General features: G+C 46.9%; 1 protein-coding gene across 1 annotated transcript in view; it reads right to left on the bottom strand.

Annotated features, from left to right (window-relative positions):
* Positions 1–22,001, bottom strand: part of Cacna1c (calcium voltage-gated channel subunit alpha1 C) — a gene marked incomplete at its 5' end in the record, with an annotated part of 685,364 nt that overhangs the window by 82,192 nt on the left and 581,171 nt on the right. Inside the window, 10 exon segments of the mRNA NM_001172923.1 lie at positions 459–617; positions 3,102–3,303; positions 4,624–4,770; positions 5,056–5,108; positions 5,838–5,945; positions 6,428–6,515; positions 9,802–9,908; positions 14,398–14,457; positions 15,615–15,744; positions 19,880–20,012. Of these exon segments, the coding sequence (NP_001166394.1) occupies positions 459–617; positions 3,102–3,303; positions 4,624–4,770; positions 5,056–5,108; positions 5,838–5,945; positions 6,428–6,515; positions 9,802–9,908; positions 14,398–14,457; positions 15,615–15,744; positions 19,880–20,012 (1,187 nt within the window).

Below are 22,001 nucleotides of genomic sequence, written 5' to 3'. Positions count from 1 at the left end.
AGGCGTGCACAGGAGAGCCTGTGAGCCCCGCCTTCTCTGCCATCTCAGAAAACAGGGCCTGGCAGAGTTCTGTGTCTCTTCTTTGACTGGGATCAGTGACTTATTGGTGAGTTCCAGCACCCAAAAATTCTGGCATGGCCACCCTCCTTGTAGACAGTTGTATATGGCAGTCCCCTCCACACCCTACGCCTCATCAACAAGGAGGGCTTCCTGGTCACCCTCTCGGTTTTCACCTCCTTCATTTGCTCCATTTTATCAACCCAGGGTCCTAGGAATTCGCTCGTAAGGGCTCAGTGGGGAGATCATCTCTGGGAAGAACCCTTGACTTTCCCCAGCTGGGGGAAGAGGGAAGTTCTTCTGCCCTGCCTGCTCCTTTGACTAGCAGGACGGTGACCACCTGAGATGGCCTCCCAGTTCCCTTACACCTTGTGTCTTCCCACACGGGACCCCAGACTGACCTGCATGGCCAAGCAGATGGTGTTGAGCAGGATGAGGACAAACATCAGGTACTCAAAGTAGGTGGAGTTGACCACATACCACACCTTGTACTGGTGCTGGTTCTTGGGAATGTACCGCCGCAGGGGCCGGGCCTTGAGGGCGTACTCCACACACTGTCGCTGGCAGGGGCACAGGGACAAGAGGGAGAGAGTGGGGTCAGCTTCCTGGATGGTGTGGGGGCATCAGCAAAAAAAAACGTGGACTGTCAATGGAGCTACACACTCTGGGGGAGTGTGGGAGACAACTGCAGTGACTCCCCTTGAATGCAAAACAATTACTGTGACTTTGATTATTTGGAGATTCATTTCCTTTACTAATATGTAAAGGGCTGGCTAGGGTATTTCCTTCTCTCTTCAATTGGCTTTAAGCATTGCAAATAAGGCCAGCCAAGATGTTGGTTGGTATGTAATTTCTAAAGCCAACAGACAGTCCTGTTTCCTCACATAGTATTCTCCTTACAGGATAAGAGCACAGTGAGATGTTAGAGCCAGAGACATCCAAGAATGTCAGCGGGGTAGGAGCCTCAAGATAAAGAGGCTATGACTCCCCAGGGCACAAGAGTTTGCATATCAGAAACCAAAGGGTCAGCCTCCCAAAACAATTCAGTTGCTACCTTAATTAGATCGTAAGTTGACCCTTCTGCATATCTTTATCTCTGCAGTTTACAGAGGTGCCTTTTCTCTCCATGGCTGGCCAGCTCATGTTCCTCACGAAATTCCTGCCATCCTCACTGTCACGCATCCCTGAGCCACCTCCTTCTTCACAAGGTAATAAATTCTGGGAGAGGCCTAGGATCAGGGCCTTTGTCCACACATTCTCATGGGGATTGGACTTAGGACCCCTTGGCTGCCCTTAACTTGGAACATGTCTTAGTGTCTTTACTCTTGCCGTGGATTGCATTGGAGGTGGTAGATTGGAATTAACTTGCTGGGATTCCAATAACATCTCAGTGGGATCACAAATATAACCTTTTGGATTGTGAGGAAAACTAAAAAGAGGATTACAATACTTGGATGGCTGAACTTAATATTTGGGATTACACTAGGGGAGGGGTCCTTGGATATCATGGAAACAACTTATCCCTCCAGTACGCTTCCAGGTTTGGGATGTGATTTGCAAAACACTTTGATTTTCCATCACCCTTGTATTTAAGGGAGCTCTTCTAATCAAATTTCCTTAGCTAGAACATAGGGAAGGGGCATGCATCTCCCTTCTTCCAGCCTGGTAATGTGGTTTACTGCCTGGTAGGTGTGAGGTTGGAGCTGGTTTTCTCATTGATTATTGAGGTATAATAATACCACAGATTCTCCTTGGAGGGCTTCTTGTTTCAATTTTTTTTCCATTTTAAATTTAAATCCCTTGTATTTGCTAATGTCCACCACATCAGAAAACATGAGAGGGAAGGAGACCTCGTTCAGGCTAATTAAACTCTTGGGATTTGAGCAAAGACTATTTCATTTCTCTATGCTGTGCCCAGATTCCCCCTGGAAATGGAGCTGTTACTCTGGTCTCTGTGACCCTCAGCTGAGGCTGACTTCATCTCTATTCTTCCCATTTCTACTGTTGTTACCTGATACTAGATCAGGCTCTAACTGTCTCTCATCCACATTTTTAGTTTTCATTTTTTTCAGAATTGAGGACTGAACCCCGGACCTTTGAACTGAGCCTTTTTGAGACAGGCCCTCTCTAAGTCACTCTAAATTGTCCAGGCTGGGCTGGAACTTGTTATCCTCCTGCCCTAGACTCCCAGAGTGCTGGGATGACAGGTGTATGCCACCACGCCTGTTTCATCTGTTCTTTTTAACTGGCCTCTCTCTCCTGTCTCCTTTCAATCCAAAGCCCACGCTGCAGCCAGATAAGGATTTACACCCGGATGCAGATTTGGAGCCCACGAGGGGCCTAACTCCCCCCATCTGGTTGGGGCTGAGCACGCTGTGCTGCGCTCCTCTCATCAGCAGCTCTTCCTTGCATACAGGGACGTGTCCTCACATGGACCCTCCCACTGGGAATGCCATGGAGAACCGACCCAGCGACTGAACCAATGTCCCACCCTAACAGTGTCATTACTGTCTGAGCAGAGCTTCTCACCAGCTATGGAACGTGCCCCTGGCATGGCCACCACCATCTCACTCCCATTTACACCTCTTTCCTGCCCCCACCTCCTGCACCAGTGTCTGGGTTTTGCTTAAGAAGCCAGGTAAGAATGATTTCCTAGAGGCCCCCTCTTCCCCACCCTCATTGTGTGAGCTTCTCTCCTTTTTCTCAATGATGCCAACCCACTTGCATATGTTTAACCTTGCCAACCTCTTGATAAGGCATGAGTTTTTTTCTCATGAGCCTACCATAGTATACCTTTAAATAAAAGAAATGCTTGTTAGCCGCATGCATTTGCCAGATCTAGGATCTGCAGGGATCTGCATTTCCTTTGCAAGAAGAAAGGCTGCTGTGTTGTAGTTGAGGAGGGGACAGAGGACCTTGGTGTCCACATGGATCTCTCCCTGGACTTTAGCTGACTTCCGGATGGGCCACAGGCTGGTGGCAACTGTTGCTCCTTACATGGCCCTGCCTCCCTTCTCACCCTCCTCCACTCATTAGAAAGCTACCTGGTTCTTGTCCAGCTCGCAGTTCTTGTACTCCTGCTCTCCCTGCTCCTGGAAGGTGACGATGACGAAACCCACGAAGATGTTCATCATGAAGAAGGCAATGATGATGATGTAGATGATGAAGAAGATGGAGATCTCCACGCGGTAGTTATAGATGGGACCCTTGTCTTCCGTGTGGGAGTCGATGGAGCGGTACAGCAGCCTGAGGAAGGAGACAGGCCCCATGGAGGCAACTGGAGAAGCAGTGTCACCTTTGGCACCACTGCTTCTAAGGATCCTTGCTACCCAAGGAAATAGCTCGAGGCTAGGAGTCATGTGGTTTAGAGCAAATCACTTCAACTGTTCTGAGAGTCAAGATTATTCATCTGCAAAGTGGATACAGAGAGTGATTCCTGACCTTCCTACCCACAGAGTGGTTGATACAATGTATATGGAGGTGTTTTGAAATGATCAAGAACTATTTAAATGTCACATGAGTCATGGAGATCAATTTCAAATGGATGTACTGGTGACTACCCAAACAGCTTTGCAAGCTGGCATGGACTCATAGGAGGTCAGAATGAACATAAAATAAAGCTGTGAGACATACCCACTTAGGTAAAAATATGAATGTGACCTGTGCTTATTTAGATCACCCACAATGGCTTGGCTTTGTACTTAAGGCATTTACACCACATGCTGCTCACACGGGCCCGGGAGATGGCCCTGTCGGCTTGTTACTCTTCGTGGACAGATGTCATCTCTTTGCTTTTTCCTTACTCCCTCACAGCACGCAGTTATTTTCCAGATATCACCTAATAAACGGCAACTCGTGTATAAGACCCACGCACTGCTGGAGGGGTGTGGATGTGGACGTGTATGCATAGATATGCAGAATCCCTGGGAGACAGGCTGCCCACTCAAGGCAGGTTCACGTAGGAAAGTATTGATCCTGCAGTGGGATTTGGGCTCCTTTGTCCCTTTCTTGCCAGCCACTGTGCATATAGACCAGGCTTTTTCTAAGAATTCTGGGGTACAGTTTAATCAGAGACATCTCAGCCACTTGCATCCACAATGAGTGAATGTTGGGAAAGGAACCTGGGACTCTGGGTGACTCAGGGGCCCACACCTGGAGGAACTGTTCCCATACCGTTCCCACACACTAGGAATTTAATGACCGAGACTTTGGGGATCACACTAAGGTTGGAAAAGGGAACCAAGAAAATACTCATTCTTGGCTGGAGTTTCTAGCATGCTGACATGTTGGGCTTGAGATGTAGCTCAGCGGTAGAGCACTTGCCTAGTGTGTGCAAGGCTCTGGATTTGATTTCCAGCATTGCAAATAAATATGTAGATAAAGCATCGACATGTTCTACAAGGGTCTGTGTCTCAGCAATGGCATGGCTTCCAGGTTGTTCCAGAAACACCTGGGAGGCATGAGCTCTGGAAAGGAATGGAGGCAGTAACAAAACTGGGCAGTAATGGGCTTTCGTGGCTTGGCCCTCCTGTAGCAGGGAAAAAGGGCCTTGGTTACTGTACTCACTCTGGCCACCCCTCAAACGTGGAGACAGTGAAGAGGGCCATCATGGCTGCCAGGACATTGTCGAAGTCAAACTTGCTGTTTTCCCAGCTGCGGGGCTGGATAATAGGCTGGTCAACCTCCCCATCTTTGTATGTGATGTAGTTCCCCCTGGGAGAGGAGGAGAGAGAGTCATTTTGGTGTCTCCCATGTCCCCTTTGCACCTGACCAGCCAATTGCCTGGTGTGCTGGCTCGGGTGCATTGAGGTAGGGTGAAACCGCATGGTTCTAGGACTAGGAGAACTTCAGCAGGCAGAACCTTCAGGAGTAGGTGAGTGTGTCACGCCACTGAGACCAGACTCCATGTGGGTAGAATCCAGCTGAGCCTCCTCCCAGGCCGGCCCTCAGCCCCCCGGTAGCCAGCTCTGCACAGGCTGCCCGCCTGCACGCACTCACTTGCATTCTGCTTCTGTTTGCTTGGAACTATCAGAACAGGTGTAGAGTTTTCCCTGGAAGACAGAAGAACAGAGTGATTAGAGATGTTCATTAGCCAATGAATCCATTAAAAATGATGAATGGGCATCTCTAGCACCCAGCACTGAGCCAGGGATTGTGGGGTAAAAACTTCAAGATGAACAGAATTCAGATAGGGCAGACATGACTCATACACCTAAAGCAGGCAGAGACTAAAGACATCAGTGCTGTGAGTACCCAATGGAATTCAAATGCAGGCAGCTCCAGCCCACGAAAGCTGGCCTCTCTAGGAAGTTCTTGGGAGGAGGGAGGATGTAGTGCTGGGTTTGGAGGGAGAATTAGATGGGGGGAAGTCAGTGGGAGTTTTTACAGTGGGTGGAGTGAAACAGGAGAATGCTTCAGGTAGGGGAATGCAGAACCAACAGATAAAGGCAGAATGGAGAAGAAACCAGGGAGGACCCCAGCTTCAGGTTAGCTGGGGCAGCGTGGACGTGATGCTGCTGATAATAAGCAGCTGCTGTGGGTTTTAAGAGGTGGATGAAAGTACTTCTCCCTTTCTGGACAGAAGGAAGAGCAGCAGCTGAAAGGCGGGTAAAGCTAGGGCAGGGGCCCTGGCCTGAGGAGCAGCCCCCTTCTCATCCTCCCTCCGGTGGTCTGGAGGCTTGAGCAAGGCAGGGGTCAGAGATTACCCGGTGTAATCTCTGGCTATTCTCATTTTACTGTGAGGGGGAGGGGAATGGGATAATTTAGAACCAAGCCCTCACCTTGAAGAGCTGGACCCCGATGCAGGCGAACATGAACTGCAGCAGTGTGGTGACAATGACGATATTCCCGATGGTCCGGATGGCAACAAACACGCACTGGACCACATGCTGCAGTTGGAGAGGGGTAGGGGCAGGGGATATGGCTTCAACCCAACCTCCCCTCAGCTGTCCATCAGCATCTCTGCTACAGGCAGGGGGAACCAGGCTCCCAGAGGCCAAGCAACTTTCCCAGAGACACACAGTGAGTGAATGGACCCAATAGAATGCCAGGTCCCTTTGGGACTCTCAAGGATTTGTGTGGGCACAGGTCCTACCAACTTCCCATTTGATGGCAACAGGCACAGAGGAATTGCTTTGGTGCCTAGAGTCCTGGTTTGAGTAGTGGGGTAGAGGGTCCCCACTTTGCAAATGTTAGCTCCAGAACTGGGGTTCTGAGTGGTGGTCTCTGTTCTGTTTGTCATGGAAGCAAAACTTGAAGTGAAACTATGGTCTGGGCTTCTGCATGGCGGGTGCTGGCCTGACCATGGCCTACCTCTCACATGAGACCCACAGGCTGATGGACACATGCTGGGGTGAAGCACTCATCTCACCTTTAGCCCTTTAGCCCTGTTGATGGCCCTCAGGGGCCGGAGGACGCGCAGCACTCGCAAGATCTTCACCACATTGATTGCACTGGACCTGAGGAGAAACAGGGTGGGGTTGGATGTCCCCGCTCCTGGCACCCTAGGGAATGATGCGCTGAGATGATGTCCTGATAGTCAACGCCAGGCAAACCCAAGAAAAGGGTCTGTCTGGGAGATTTGGGGGGAGACTTTTTTTTTTGGTACCAGGAACTCTTGACCTTGCACTTGTCATGCAGGTGCTGGTGCAGCAAGCTAAATCCCTACCTGGGAGACTGGTTTTTTTGTTTTTGTTTTTTAAGAGGCTCAAACAACAACTACAACAATCAACAACACAGAACAACGCAGATCAGAACAAAACTATGTAAGCAACATAGGATTTCAAAATAAGACAACAGGAGACAAGCAGTGGCTACCATAATGTCTCCTGTTTTCTTCAAAATAGCTACCCATACTTTCGCACACAATGAATTCAAACAAGCAAGATAGCATGAAACCAATCAAAACAAAAGAATGACGGCATTACGGGCCTTCAAAACCAGGCAACAGGAAAATCAAGAATGGCTGCCATAGTGTCTCTTGTTCTCTGAAATTAAATAATACAAAACAGACTAAAACCAATTAAAACAAAGAATAAAAGCATTACTGGCCTTCACAACAAGATGATAGAAGATCAGCAATGGCTGCCACCATGCAGGAGACTGTTCTTTACTCCTAATCTCACCCCTAAGAACTTGGAGTTTTCCTGCCACTCCAAGACTTTTCTTTTGAAGAGTATATTGAGAAAACCAATTCCGCGTGAGTCATGAGCAATATGATGTGCTACTTGGGGACATCCAGGTGTCAGAGAAGATGAGAGTAAGGTCTGCTGGCATTCAGACCTCCTGGCTACCACCTGCCAGCCAAGTCACCTAGGATACATTTCCTGACTTTTCAGGGCTCTAGTTTCTTTATCTGTAAAATGGGGCGGTAGTTAGCAACTGAGGTCACTGCAGGAATTATAAGGGAATTTTATGTGCATTTTATGTAGCAGGCATGTGCTGGGCACATGTTAAGAATGGAATAAATGGTACCCTTATTATCATGCCACTGAAGACATCACTGTACTTGAAGAAATGCCACATTAATAGGGCAACTTTAGGTGTTGTGGCTGGAGACTGTGGGTGTGAGGAAGGGATTTTTGGGTGGTGCTCTTCAAATACAGATTCCAGGCAGATGTCCATTAGATGTGTAAGACAGTCCCACTCCAGTTCATAGCATGTTCCGCACTCCTAGAAAGAATAGCCTCACAGAGCTGATGCCACAGCCAAACCAGAACATCTGGGGATTTCCAGCTACTGCCCTGGAAGCAGGGTGGCAAAGGTTTCCCACAAATCCCCTTTGGCAAGATTCCTGGATGGTTTCTAGTTGACAATCCTACCCAGCTGGAGCTTAATGATACCACCAGGCTGGTAAGCAACTCAGAAGCCCATTCCCACCCTCACAGGCTGGCTGGCTGGGCTTCCTCTGCAGAATTCCAAGAGGAGGCCTCCCACTGGTCTTGCAGCCTGAACCATCAGCAAAGGCTGGTTTTATTAGTCGTGGGTCAGGATGGAGAGCATCGGAGGGAGCTGGTAAAAGGTCTGACTTCCCTGGCTCATGCATCTTTTATTCCCAGGGGTTCAAAGGACATCCCTCAGTCACTACATTTCTTCCCTGAGAATCTCTGGGAGGGAGTCAGCACACACTAATTCACAGCAGAAGGGATTTAAAGGTCACATGGGGCAAAAAAAGACTAAAAGAAGGGAGTTTTGGTCCATGGTGATATAGTGATTTAGGTGCCTAGGCAGAAAAAATCTTGGGAAATAGAATTGATGTCACAGAAAAGGTCTCACTCTCAGGGCTCCTATCTCACCCTGGAGTCTGACCATCAAACAGCCTTGAGGAGGACCCAAGGCCTGGGGACTTATGGTTTTCTCTGCCACTGATTTGAACTTGAGTGAGTCTCTTCATGGCCTGAACTTCAAATTTCCAATCTATAGATTGATGATAATGGCATTGACCTGCTACATTATATATATTTTTTCTTTTTTCTGAGGACCACGGAAGGCTGCTTAGATGAAGCGCTTTGAAAGCTGAAGTGCAGGTTTAACGTGCCTGGCGGTTAGGGCGCGCAGAAACTCGCAGTCAGATCCTTCACAAGCCTGATGGAGGTGTGCAGCCTTAACTGTGGAAGGGACTTTCTTGGGGAGCTTTGAGACTCCTAAAGCTCAGAACAAACCCTCTGGGGGTGGGATTCAGGCAAATGTCTTTTTTGTGTATGTGGTATTAGTGACTGAACCCAGGGCCTTTGCACTGAGCTGCATCCCCAACTTCCCGTGTCCTTTTGAAATTTTGAGACAAAGTCTCACTAATTCACTGGACTTCTCAGGCTGTGTTCAGATTTAGGTTTTCCTTCACATATTGCCATAATTTAACCGTTGGTGTCCAGAGGAACATCTGCATTGTAGGATTTTTTTTCTTTTAGAGTCATGTTCTTTTATTATTATTTTTGGTAGGGTTTTTTTTTTTTTTTTAACTGGTGCTGGGGATTGAACTCACAATGGTGTGCTTGCAAGGCAGGTGCTTATGCCGCTGAGCTAAATCCTCAGCCCAGGCTGTGTTCAGATTTAAATCCTTTTCCTTCAGGCTCCCAGTGTGCAGAATTACAGGTATGTACCGCTGCTATTGGCTCAAATGTCATTTTTAAAGGCTACCTAAGTAGCCTCTCTGTGCAGTCAGGACTAAGAATCAGTAATTCTTCTCTCTCCAATACACACACACACACACACACACACACACATACACACACACACACACACACTCATGGGTGCGCATGGGCACACTCTGAGTGAAGACACAGGTGACAGAAAGGGTGGGAAGATGGACCAGAAGGTCAGGGAAGACCACAGCAATGGCAGGCTCTTGGCAGCCAAAGGGCAGTCAAAGCCCCAGCACCTGGCCCTATCTGCCATGGCAGAATTCAATATTTGTACATATTCCTGTGGATCAGCATGCCCTATCCTACCACTAAGGAAATGGATGCAAAAATCACAGCTGCCTTGCTGTACAACCTCCAAGCCCCCCCCTCGTGCTCTCTCGCTCTCTCTCGAGACCTGTATAGGGTCTTGCTATACAGTTCTGACTGGCCTCAAATTCACAGCAATCCTTTCTCAGCCTCCAGAGTGCTAGGGTTTCAGGTGTGAGTCCCCACGCCCACTAGTCACACTGATGGCCCTCCAGGCATCCCTCAAACTTTGCTTGTCATCTTTGACACCCATTCCTAACTGCATGTCCCCTTTTTGGGCTCAGGGAGCCCTACTCACTGGATGCCAAAGGAGATGAGGGACACGCTGACCACCAGTAGGTCCAAGATGTTGAAGTAATTCCGGCAGAAAGAGCCCTTGTGTAGAAAAGCCCCATAAGCTGTCATCTGCAGGGAGGCACGGAGAAATGTGAGAAGAGAAAACCAAAAGCTCCCAAGACCCCTCGCCTCCCACTACCCTTTCCTCCCACAGCTTCCTTTGGGCAGGTCCTGAGATCCACCACAGGGAAAAGGAAGGACCAAGTAAGCAGACATAGTGTCCAGAAAAGGGTTCTGCAAACACTGGCTCAGCTGCAGAAGAAACCCCCCAGCTTAGGTGTGTAAGTGGCTCCCACATCAACCACGCCAAACTCCTCAATCCTATATTCAAGCCCTTTCAAGTGAGCCCTCTGTGCTTTGATTTTTACAGTTCCTCACCACATGCTACAGCCCTCTTGTACCCTTTGCTGATTCTATCCAGGCCAGATTTCCCTTCAACACACAGCTCCCTGGTTGCTTCCATTCCTCTAAATTTCACAGGGCCAGCTGGAAACCTAGGGATCTGGGGTGACAGAAAGAACACCCAATAGGGTAATCTACTACCTGTATCCTGGGCTGTCCAGGACTTAATTGTCTTAATTCCTGGGAAGTTCTGCTTCCCAAGAATCCCTGTCTGAGGCAAAGTGGAGCAGATGGTCACCTTAGTGACCAGTGAGAAGTTCTGCCAACAGCTGGCACTTAGCATAACTCCATCCTCGGCCTCAAAGAGTGCTGGATGTGTATCAAATGTTCTCGGCTTGGTTTGACTGTCTTGTTTCTGGATTATACCCAGGACCCTTGAAGGAAGTGGTCTCGCTATGTGTTCCAGGGTGGCTGTGGTACAGGGGTGAAGGGCACAGTGGTGCTGCCAGACCACCTGGGTTTGAATCCCCAGCCCTATAGTATTTTATTTGTGTGGCTTCCGGTAAGATATTTAACTTTTCTGTGCTTCATTTTTATTGTCTGAAAGATAAGCATAATGATGATACTTTCTCTCTAAGGCTGTAAGCATCAGTTATATAGGAAACACTTAGAACCCTCTCTTGCAGACAGTGAGCTCCAGGGAAGTGCCACTTGTCTGGTAGCTTGGATTTGAGTTCTGGCTTCTTCTATGAGAGAAGTGGGGCTTCCTCATGTACAAAAGGGAGATATTACTCTCTGCCTCTGTGAGGCTCATCTGGGTAAACAAGAGCCCTCTGAAAATTTTCAAAATGAGAACACACAGGACGATGATTATCGCTGTAAGCCTTGACTATGATTCCCTTCTTGGGCTTGTAGAAAGTTGAGTGCTGTGGGCACTCAACCCACGTCCTGTCTGCTGCTGCTGTCTTGAGTTCAGGGCCCGGTGAAGGCTCTAAAAGGCCAGGGGCCATGCAGTGTCAGCTGAAGGGAAAAACTTGGAGTTGATGGCTAAGGATGAGAGCTGTTGCTGGTCATCTGAGGTCCTGTTTATCTCTTTGGAATCAGAGCATGTCCAGGGTGGTGAGTCCGAAGAGCAATTCAAAACCAAACACAGGAGGAAACTGGCAAAAATAGCTCTTGCAACCTAATTCTTTCCATTTATCTCCTGCAGCAGGAGACCACAGGGGACTCAGGCACCTGTGGTTTGCAACAGTTTTCAGAAGTGAGGAGATTACATAAAGGGTTGCAGTGGAATTTGGCTGCAGATTTCTCCCAAAGGCTCACCACCTGCAAGACTCACTGTCCTGTGTCTCAGGAAAACTCAGGACCCCAGAGACTGGGCTAGGGTTGCTCCTGCAGCTCACATTCATCAGAGTTCCTGTATCCAGTGAAGCCTGAGCACCCTCCCCAGATCCAGGCTGTTAGTCTTAGAGAAGGTGCTGGGGTCTGGACCCTCCTTGCTTGGACATTCTGAGGCTGCTACTAAGCTCTAGCAGAGCCCTCTATGTGAGGGAGTAGACAACTGGGCAGTGGGACTCAGAAGGCCAGCTACTGTCCTTTGAGTTCAGGGTTCTATTTTGTCAGGGAACCCAGGAGACCAGCCCTTCAGAAAGGTGTGTGTGTGTGTGTGTGTGTGTGTGTGTGTGTGTGTGTGTGTGAAGTGAGGGGCATGCACCCAGGCAGAGCCAAAGGAAGCGTGGCTATGAGACAAAAGGCAAGTGTATGCTTGGGAGAGGGGCATTTATACAAAAGCCATCTGTGGTATTCAGGACGCTGAAAAGGTCAAGTTCAGACAGCCAGTGCAGTGTGCTTTCTCTTCCTGTTTGCTGATTGCCACCCATGTGATCCCTGCTTCCTGAAAGTTCTAAGGTGTCACCAAGGAATGGCCAGTGTTGGCTCTTTCCGTCTTGAGGAGAAAAAGGGGACAGAGCATGGGCTCACTACACCTGAGCTGGAAGTCACCAGCAAGCACCACTTTGTGAGGCAACCCTCCTAGTTATTAATGTGTTGTTGCTCTTGGCATTTCCATGTGTTAGTCCTGACTTGACTTTCCCTCTCTCCTACGTGACAGTCTTCTGCATTTCTGGCTAGCTGGTGCATCCACACGCCTTTCCCTTCTAAGGCCAGCCTGCCTCAGGCCCGTCAGTGGTTCCTTCCAGTAAGCGAGCCTTGTAGGCGGCCAGCACTGTGCTGTAGCACAATGCAGGGCTTCACATAAAGGAGAGAGACCCAGTGAGAAGAAGTGCAGGACGTGCACTGGCATGGAGTGGACATTCAGAAGCACAGTGAGCATCAGAGAGACCAGAAGAGGAAGAGGGGAAGGGGAGGGAAGGGCCTCGCAGTGACCGCATTTGCAGAGAGACTTTGACTTTTGCTGCTGGATGTCCTGAAGGAGAGGTGACATCATAGAAAGCCACAGGGCTCTGAAGAGGGTCCTTCAAGTGGGGCCTCAGAGCTTTTCTGGTCCGGGGGAAGATCTTTCTGTGTATCTGTGAATCTGGAGTCTAGCAAAAAAGCCACTTGCCATGGAAAAGGGGTTCCTAGCAGTGCATCTTAATGCGGTCACATGATTTGTGCTCCCCCCAATCCCCCTAAACCGGGACATGGCCAGATCATTTATCGCTGTGCAGAAAAGAAAAATCTGAGCAACAGCCCTGCTGGGCTGGAGCCAGTGACAGACAGAAGCTCGGACAGCTGGATGTCCGGAGACAAGGATGTCATGGAAGGCACCTGAACTGCCTCACTCAGATTGGATTGTAAGCCCGTGTGAGGGAAATGTCATGTCCATTAAAAGGCCGTGCTGTGACACAGCAGCTTCACGAGGAAAGGAAGGGTCTGCAATCAGCAGTGGATAATATCAGCTTTGTCACCCTCAGTGATGGAGTGAGAAGGAATCTGAGCTCTTTGGGAGGAGCTGTTTCAGGCAAGTGTCCCTGGAAGAAGATGCTTGAGCTGCAGCCTGTGCTCAGACCCGATGATCTCTCTCTTCTGGTAAACCTGGTCACATTTCAGAGACAAGCTTATCTTACCCAAGGGCTGAGAATCAGGTCCTATAGCCCAGGTACACAAGCTGGGTGATTCATTGGCTTAGAGGCTCAGAAATATATGGGAAAAACTGAGAAACAAGCTTTCTTGCCCAGTGTTGTTTGGACATCGGCTCTGTTTTTGAGCACAGGTAGGTCAGAGCATCTCCACAGAACTGAGCTTGGCCAGCAGTGGTCAGAGCTGGGGCCAGCGCTCAAGTTCTTTACAGCGCTGTTTCTCTGCTGTTAACTCCCAGGGTAATTCTTCTTTCCCATGCTCAGGACAAGAGCACTGCAACACAGCTTTTCTGCAGGGCCAGGAGGTGATCTCTAAGTTTGCTGAAAGGCCTCAGTAGGGAGGCTGGCTCCCAGCCATGCACCAGGCCCACCCTACTGACCCGTGGCCCCAGCTCCAGGGTAGCCCCAATGTCTGCCACAAGTACTGAGGGTTACTGATGATGGGCAGCCCGAGAGAACAGCCAAAGTGGTTCTTTCAGGCCCCAACATGTTTCCATGTCTGGAGTTTGTGTGACATTTCTTCTGGGCAGTAGGAGTAAGGGAGAATTCTTTTTTGGTGGGGAGGGAGAATTCTAAGTAGGAATCAGTCACCAACTCATTAGAGATAACGCGCGCACGCGCGTGTGTGTGTGCACATGTGTGTGACCACAGTACCCAATCTGTGAGGGAAGAGCACCAACAGTGACAGTCACAGTGTGGCTCTTGCAGGTTAAGCGACTGCCTAGTGGTGGTCAGAGGGGAAGGGACGCAGTGGGGTAGGCTTCTGGCCTCTGAGCCCAGGGCAAATGCTGGCGCAAATCGAGGGGCACTGATTTCTCCAAATTTAGGCTTGAGAGTCAAAGGAACAGAGAGTGAAGGAAACAGAAGAAAGAAAGGAGTCAGTGGCCAAAGCAGAGCTAGACAAGGCAAGGGACAGAGGATGCATGGAGGGTGCATTACCTTAAGGATAATCTCTAAGGTAAAGATACTAGTGAAGACATAGTCTGCGTTGCCTAGGATCTGAAAAACAAGCAAAACTGGGTTAGTGGCTCAGAGAGTGACCCACACCCCAGCAGCACGTGTGTTAGCAGCCGACAGCAGCAGAGAGCCAGAGAGCAGGACAGCAGGGAAGAAGAAAGGAGGGGGCGGCGCTTTACCTTCAGAGCAATTTCAATGGTGAAAATGGTAGTAAAAACAATATCAAAATAAAACAGAATCTGCAAAACAAACAGAAACAGGGCGGGGAGGGGTGGGGAAGGGAGGAAAGCAGGATGAGAAGATGGGTCAGTGGATGTTCACCAGAAAAGGAACCTCAGTTCAAACCAAGGTGTGCGCTGGGGCCTCTCCATGTGGAGATGGGTGGAAAGGACTCAGAGTGTGTACTCAGCACTGGATCCTGCCACAGAGCTGGCTCAGCCAGATCAGCAACTCTAGATGGGGCCCCTAGACAGGTGGGGGGAGCCCAGCTGGTTCTGGGTCTAGGTACTGTCTGGTTGTACATGTTTCTTATTAACCCAATTTACTTCAAACCCATACCAGACAAGTTTTATTTGTTAAAGGGCAGAGAGTGGGGCTTGTTTCTTTTGCAAGAGATTCAAAATGCTTCACTCATATTGGTGGGACTGAGCTTACCAGCTTCCTGTGCTGATGTCTTATTCTTTGGGGTCTGGGAAGGAGTGTCCTCTAGGTTTGCTCAGGCCAAGGACAGGCTACATAGTTTCATGCTTTATTAAAGCCCAAGGAATGGATCAGAGCTTGGCCAATATCTGCTACCCTAAGTAAGATAACCTGGACCATTTTGACTCCTGGGCATTAGTGTGGTTCCAGAGCAAGGGCTGCTTTCTTTACGCCCATCTCCTGGTATTTCATAAAGTTCTGAAGTCTTGAGATGTAGTTTTTATTCTAGACTCTTATGCTGTTCACCAGAGCCTTGAGCGGCTCTCTAAATTTAGGTTTAGGCACTGGAGATAACTGAGGCTCTCTTTCATAAAGGTCAGTCTTATCACTGGCACCTTTTGGCAGATGCTTTCCCTCTGGTCAGAGCATGGTGGAGCAAGGAGAAAGCCCTGGCCACTCTTCTCTAAGGCCACAGGAAACAAGAGCTTCCTGGGGAACATCCACAGGCAATGACATGCCTGATGTTTGCCAATGATTGAACCAGCTACTGGTGTTGGGGTACATGCTCTGTTACTTACTTATGGTCGCAAGGTGGGTTTCTATAAAAGCCCTATTTTTTAAAGAAATATTTATGGTGCATCTGCTTGTGAGATTGGGAACTGGGCTCCTGACTGATCAAAGGAGTCAGCAACAGAAGCCGGGGGGGCCAGTCACAGTCCTGGGAAGAGGGGGTACAGACAGCAGAAGGGGTACACACATGGTTCCTGAAGGAGGTGTGTTGTACGGGGTCCTCTGCGGCCAGAGAAATGCTGCTGAGCAGAATGAAGAAGAGGATCAGGTTGGTGAAGATCGTGTCATTGACAATGCGGTGGCACTGCAGGCGAAACCTGCATATGGAGGAGAGAAGCAAAGGATGTGTCAGGAAGGGGGTGTGGCTCCGTGAGTCAGAACAATCCCCTTGGCTCCTTCTGTCAGGCTGTAATGACCTGTGTGGCGCGGAGAGTGGTCTTCTCAGCCTCACACCTGTCTGTTAGTGGGTAATGACAGCCATCCTGCTCTGCCTCATGATGCCATTTCTAGGGGACTCAGTCCTAAAGACATTCACAGACTGTAACTTCTGATATTTTGGAAGGCTACATCTGAGACAATCAGAAATCTTCAAATTTTCAAACATACCTATGAAATAAACAACTGGATTTTGTTTGGAAATTTGTTTTCCCCATCATTGGAAAAAAATTCATTTTATAAGATCTACTGGATAATTTTGTGCATCAGGAACAATTAAATATCTGAAGATGTGAATGCTGAGGCCAGAGAAGCCAGCACTCTGGCTAGGTGATTTGCTCCCATATCAGTTTCAGGGGTACAACTTGGTTTCACACCTCACAGTGAAGAAGAACTGTGCATATCAGATATAGAACATCGGATAACTATGTTTGAAATAAAGGAATCAATCACAAAGATGCTAAATCCAGAGAAACCATCAGATAGACAGATTGATCTGAACAGTTAAACAAATGGAACTGATTGGAATTTAGTAATGTAGATAAAGTTAAAAAGAGTATTAGTCAACTGGAAGACACATCACTCAGAACACTTAGAGAGATATGTAAGATATGAAAGATAGGGGCTGGGGATTTAGCTCAGCGGCATAAGCACCTGCCCTGCAAGCAGGCAGTCGTGAGTTCGATCCCTGGTACCGATTAAAAAAAAAAAGATATGAAAGATATATAAAAAGCTTTAGGAGACAGGAAGAACAATCTTATCCCAGAAAGAATGGCCATCATCAAGACATCAAATAATAACAACTGCTGGGGAAAAGGGAATCCTTGTACATTATTGATAAGAATGTAAACTCGTATAACCACTATGAAAATCATAGTATGGAGATTCCTCAAAAAAGTGAAACACACAATATGCCCTTCCAGTTAGCTGGCAGAATTCATGAGGGTACTGGGAGGAGAAATAAGAAGCCAACTCATCCTTCCCAGGAGCCAGTGGAAGCCATGCAGGTCCCTGGAAGTGGAATAAGAAACCAATTCACCCTTCCAGTGAGTCAGTGGAAACCATGCAGATCCCAAGAGGAGAAATAAGTCAATCCCGTCTTTCCTATGACCCAGAAGAAGCTACATGAGTCTTAGGAAGAGAAACAAGAAGCCAGTTTGCCCTTCCCATGAGCCGGTGGAGGCCATGGGTCTCGGGAGGAGAAACATTAAGCCAATTCACTCTTCCTGTGAGCCAACAGAAGCCATGTGAATCCAGGGAAGAGAAACAAGAAGTCATTATGCCCTTCGCATGAGCTAACCAGTGTGGGCTGGGAGACAAGAACAACCTCTCACCCCCAAGCAATTGGCTGATTCTGAGGAATGCAGAGTGAGTAGTTAGCAATTGAGTTAAAAACCAACTTAATGCTTGTATTGTTTGATTGATTTTGCAGGCCTAGAGCTGGTAGTCTACACCTCTACTGAGAGGATAACAATATGCAATGTAGCAAATATGGGAGATTTCATTCTGTCTTGTCTTTGAAATTCAATATTGTTCTCATTCTTTTGTTTTGTTCTGTTTTATTGTTTTGTTTTATTCAATCCTCTGTTTTGATTGGTTTCATTCTGTTCTTTTTTTAATGTCTTTTTTGAGACAGGATCTCACTATGGAGTTCAGGCTGGCCTTGAGCTCACTTTGTAGCCAAGGCTGGTCTGGAGCTTGCAACAATCCTCCTGCCTCAGCCTCCCAAGTGCTGGGATTACAGGCATGCACCACTATGCCTGGTTATTTCACTCTGTTCTGTTTTGCTTGAGTTTATTATGTCTGATGTATAGGCAGTAATTTTGAAGATAACAAGAGGCATTATGGTAGCCATTGCTGATTTCCAGTTATCCTGTTTTGTTTTGAAGTCCTGTATCACTGTCACTGTTTTGTTTTGATTGGTTTTATTTTGTTTGGTTTCATTCTCTTAAAAAAAACTATAACAAGAAATTCCATTCAACCCAGCTATTCCTTTTCTAGGTATTTTCTCAAAAGAGTTAAAGGAATCATATTATAATGATACAAGCATACCAACGTTTATAGCAGCACAGTTCATAACAGCTAATCTAAGAAACAACCTACCTGTCCATCAACAGGTGAACGGATACAGAGAATGTGGTATTTACATACAATGGAGTATTACTTTGCCATAAAGCAAGATTAAACTTGAGTCATTTGTAGGAAAAGGGATGCACATTGAGACCATCATGTTGGGTGAAATAAGTTGGACACACAAGATTAAATATTGCATAGTTTCTCTTATATGAGAAACCTGAAGTATAAATAAAGAGCAAAATAAAAGACAGATAATGGAAAGTAGAAAGGTGGGTCTTCCTCAAATGCTAAGGGGCTCAAGAGATGAAGGGAGAGGGAAGGGAAGGAAAGGAAAGGGGATGAAAAAAGGGATTAAAACGTGTTATGTACATGCACCAACTCCAGACACAGAATAGGATCCCATATACTGCAAACAAGTGCTAAGAAAAATAAAATAAATAAAAAAAAGATAAGGAGGACAGAAGAAAGTCCAGCATATCTAGTTGGTGTGGCACAAAGAAGGAACAGAGAATTAAGGAAAGGCAATCTTTAGGGATAATGGCTGCAAATGATCAAGGCAGGAAGAAAAATAAACCCGTAAGTCTAGGAACGTCACATTATGATGCACAAGACACGTAAACTAAATCCACGGCAGCCACATGGTAGTGAATCTGCACAGCATCGAAAGTCACAGAAGATGCTGATGGCAGCTTGAAGTGATGGGCAGGTAATTCAGAGATGAGAGGTGGCTGGGATGCCAGCAGGTCCCTCACAGAGTGGTGACTGGAATGCCAGCTGACTTTACGGTGGGATGGCATCTTTCATGAACCGAAGGGCAAAAGCTGTCAGTCTGAAGTCATGTCCACAGCAAAATTATCATTCAAGAATAAGAAACTCAGTTATTACATACAAGTAGCCCAAGTGAGTTTGGCATGAAGGGACTAAGGGGACTTCTAAAGACTGTCCTCTGGAAGGAAAGAAAATGTTTGCAAAAGGGTAGAGATGTACTAAAAATGCTCAATGACAAGACAGTCGCAGGGAGACCATTATTTCACAAGACAAAGGCAGCAAGGGGGGGTGGATTTACTTAAAATGTTATTCACATATATAAAAATCCACAATGAGACCCAATAGTCTGTAAAGTTAATATGCACTATTAAAAAAGAAATAGAAAACAAGATTAAGTAGAAAGGGCATCAGGCTGTTAGGAGACCTATACGCATATCTAGAGGACTCAGTTTTTTCATTTGTAAAATGAGAAAAATAATTCGCCTCACTCCTTTGGGTATCAAATGAGATAAAGCTGATAAACTAAAGCACCCTATAATTGGCTTTATTTATGTATTTTTAAAAAGGTCAATGAGAGTTGGGGTACAGCTAGGTGATAGGAAGTGCTTAGTACACTGTGGCCCTGGGTTTTACCCTCAGTCCTGCGAAATGACAACAATCAAACTCCTCACAAGAAAACAAAAACAAAAAACGGTCAACAAATAACACCATAAGCAGTATGTAAGTCCAAAACGCTAAATCCACATTACAATAGTGACAGTGATAGTGTCTAACTCGTTAAAAATAAAGCTCAGTGCCAAAATCCTGATGGACAACAGCCTGTGAGCTGGGAGCTACTGAGAGAGCTTTGCATGGTGTAAGGTCTTTCTTTTGTACAGGAGGAAAACTGAGCTATGTTTAGCTTTACGTTTTGTTGAGTTAAAAACAGACTTCGCAAATTATCAAGGCTAACCATCAAATAGAGCAGTTACACATTTCAAAGCCTAGAGGGAAAAATAAATGCAGACCATTCGACTCAGAATCCATGGCTCTTTCCCTCTCACTCAGCATCTATTTTTCACAACTTGTGGAAAGAGCGTCCTGGGCTCTTCCCAGAAGTTCAAGTACAAGGCAAGTGCCTGCTGGGCTCATGTCACAGAGGAAGCTGGGCCGCCTTCCCCACCCTGCACACACCTGTTGTTAGGGCTGAAGATGAAGAATGCGCTGGCTTCTGGCATGGGCACGGCTTTTTCCTTAAGGTGCAGCTCAGAGAGTGGCCGCGGACGGGGCCCGACAGGCATCTCAGGCTCCTCCTCATCCTCTTCTCCTGTAAAAACAAAAGCACCACACTAAATAGTTCCTCCATGACCCCGACTCCTACCGCATGGTGCCTTCTTCTAGAGGTCTTCCCACCTTCCTACAGCAGGAGGCGCCATCACATGGAACTTGGAACATGTACATGGGCATTCTGCTCTCCCCCGTGGGGACTGCGGAGCTCGGAGACAGACTTACATAATAACAGGGGCCATGAGTAGGGTGGCCAACTTGTTCCCATTTACCCAAACTATCTGGGCTTTAAAACTGGGAACTCATGTATCCCAGGTAGCCCTGTGTCTGTGGGCAAACACGGATGCTCAGCTGTCCTGATTGAAAGGCCGTGGGAAGGGACTGGGCTGAACAGGCACTGCCAGTGCTGCTCCTTCATCTTGGCTGCAGCGGGGAAAGTGAACGGTGTGGAGGACATGAGGAATCCCTCACAAACAACCCCATTCTTGAAAGTTCCCAGAGTTTAAAACAAACACCTTTCCATTTCTGACACTATGAAAGAAATCATAGCTTGTGGAGAGCATAGAGCGATAAAGTAACAACACAGAACTTCACTTTAAGGATTGGATACTGACACCAATCTAAGAAGCTCTTTTGCTTTCCTGGAAGGGAGAACAATTAACACAGCTGCTTCCTCTGCTTGCCTTACGGAACCCCGCTTCTCCTGTTCTAAACAGAGATGCCTAGAAGGCAAGGTCTGGGGAGTTTATAGCGGGTGAGTTAAGAACACAGATTCCCAATCAAATGCCTTCATCCACATCCTGGCTACACTTCCTGCTGGCTAGGGACATTTCATTGAGTCTCTCTGTGCCTTGATTTTTCTGTCTAGGATGGACTAATAAGAACCCGGTACCTGAAGAGTGCTTGGCACATGATGATGACTCCCTCGTGGTGGTAGCTTTCACTACCTCTTCACCCGCCCACCCAACACTAAGCCTTTTTCAGGATGACCCTTGCCTGCTACTGTCCCCTATCAAACTATCTGCTCACAGCCAGCTATTTTCTGAACACCCACTGCAGGAGGTTGGCAAGCATGGTCCCCCAAATCCTTGCCTGTCCAGAATTTCAGAATATTAGCTTATTTGGAAACAGGATCTTTGCAGATGTTATTAGTTATGATGAAGTCATACTGGATGAGGTTGGACCCTGAGTCTAGTGACAGTTGTCCTTATAAGGAGATATGCAAGGCACATGGAAGGATAAAGCCCATGGAAGAAGAGGCAGAGACGGCAGTACATATCCACAAGCTTGGGAGTGCAGGCAACCATGGGAAGGGCAGGAGAGAAACTAAGATTCTTCTGCGGAGCCTTCCAGCAGGAGCAAGCCCCGCTACATCTTTTTTTTTTTTTTTTTAATTTAAGGAGAAAAAAGAAAAAAAAACAGAAAAAGGGTACAAGTTAAACAGAATTTCAGAAAAAACAAACAGTAGGAAATCACTAGTTAATTACATATTGTCATCTTACAAATAGTTGTTGAAGTTACAAAATTAAAGCATATAGAGGGGACTTTCAAACAGTGAGACTGCAAACAGTTTTGTTCAATAATCCAACAAAACTCAGTAATATGGTTATCTATCTTATACACTTAAATATATATGCAGTTATATCTTTTAGAGAACTTTCTTTTCCTTTCTTTTGTACAATGACAATTACACATTTTGGGTTTTATTACTCCCACAGTTCTTAATACTTTTTTTTTTTGAAGAAAGTAAAACCAAATGTGACATACCAGGACAGGGTCAGTCAAAACAAAAGGATGGACATAATATATAATGTAAAAACAAAATACAAGGTGATCAACAATGGTTACCATAATGCCTCTTGTTATCTTAAGAAGAATTGCCTATATCATCAGTTATAATAAAATTGAACAAAACACTAAAGAATAAAACCAAAACATTGGAGACATTACAGGACTTTAAAAGAAGATAATAGTCAACCAGAATGGGTGTCACAATGGATCTTATTGTCTTCATAGTTGCCTAGACTTT

The sequence above is a fragment of the Cavia porcellus genome, unplaced genomic scaffold (assembly GCF_034190915.1).
Source record: "Cavia porcellus strain 051 isolate PalLab524CR breed Dunkin Hartley unplaced genomic scaffold, mCavPor4.1 scaffold_19, whole genome shotgun sequence".
Taxonomy (NCBI): Eukaryota; Metazoa; Chordata; class Mammalia; order Rodentia; family Caviidae; genus Cavia; species Cavia porcellus.
This window is presented reverse-complemented; position numbering and strand designations above follow the sequence as displayed.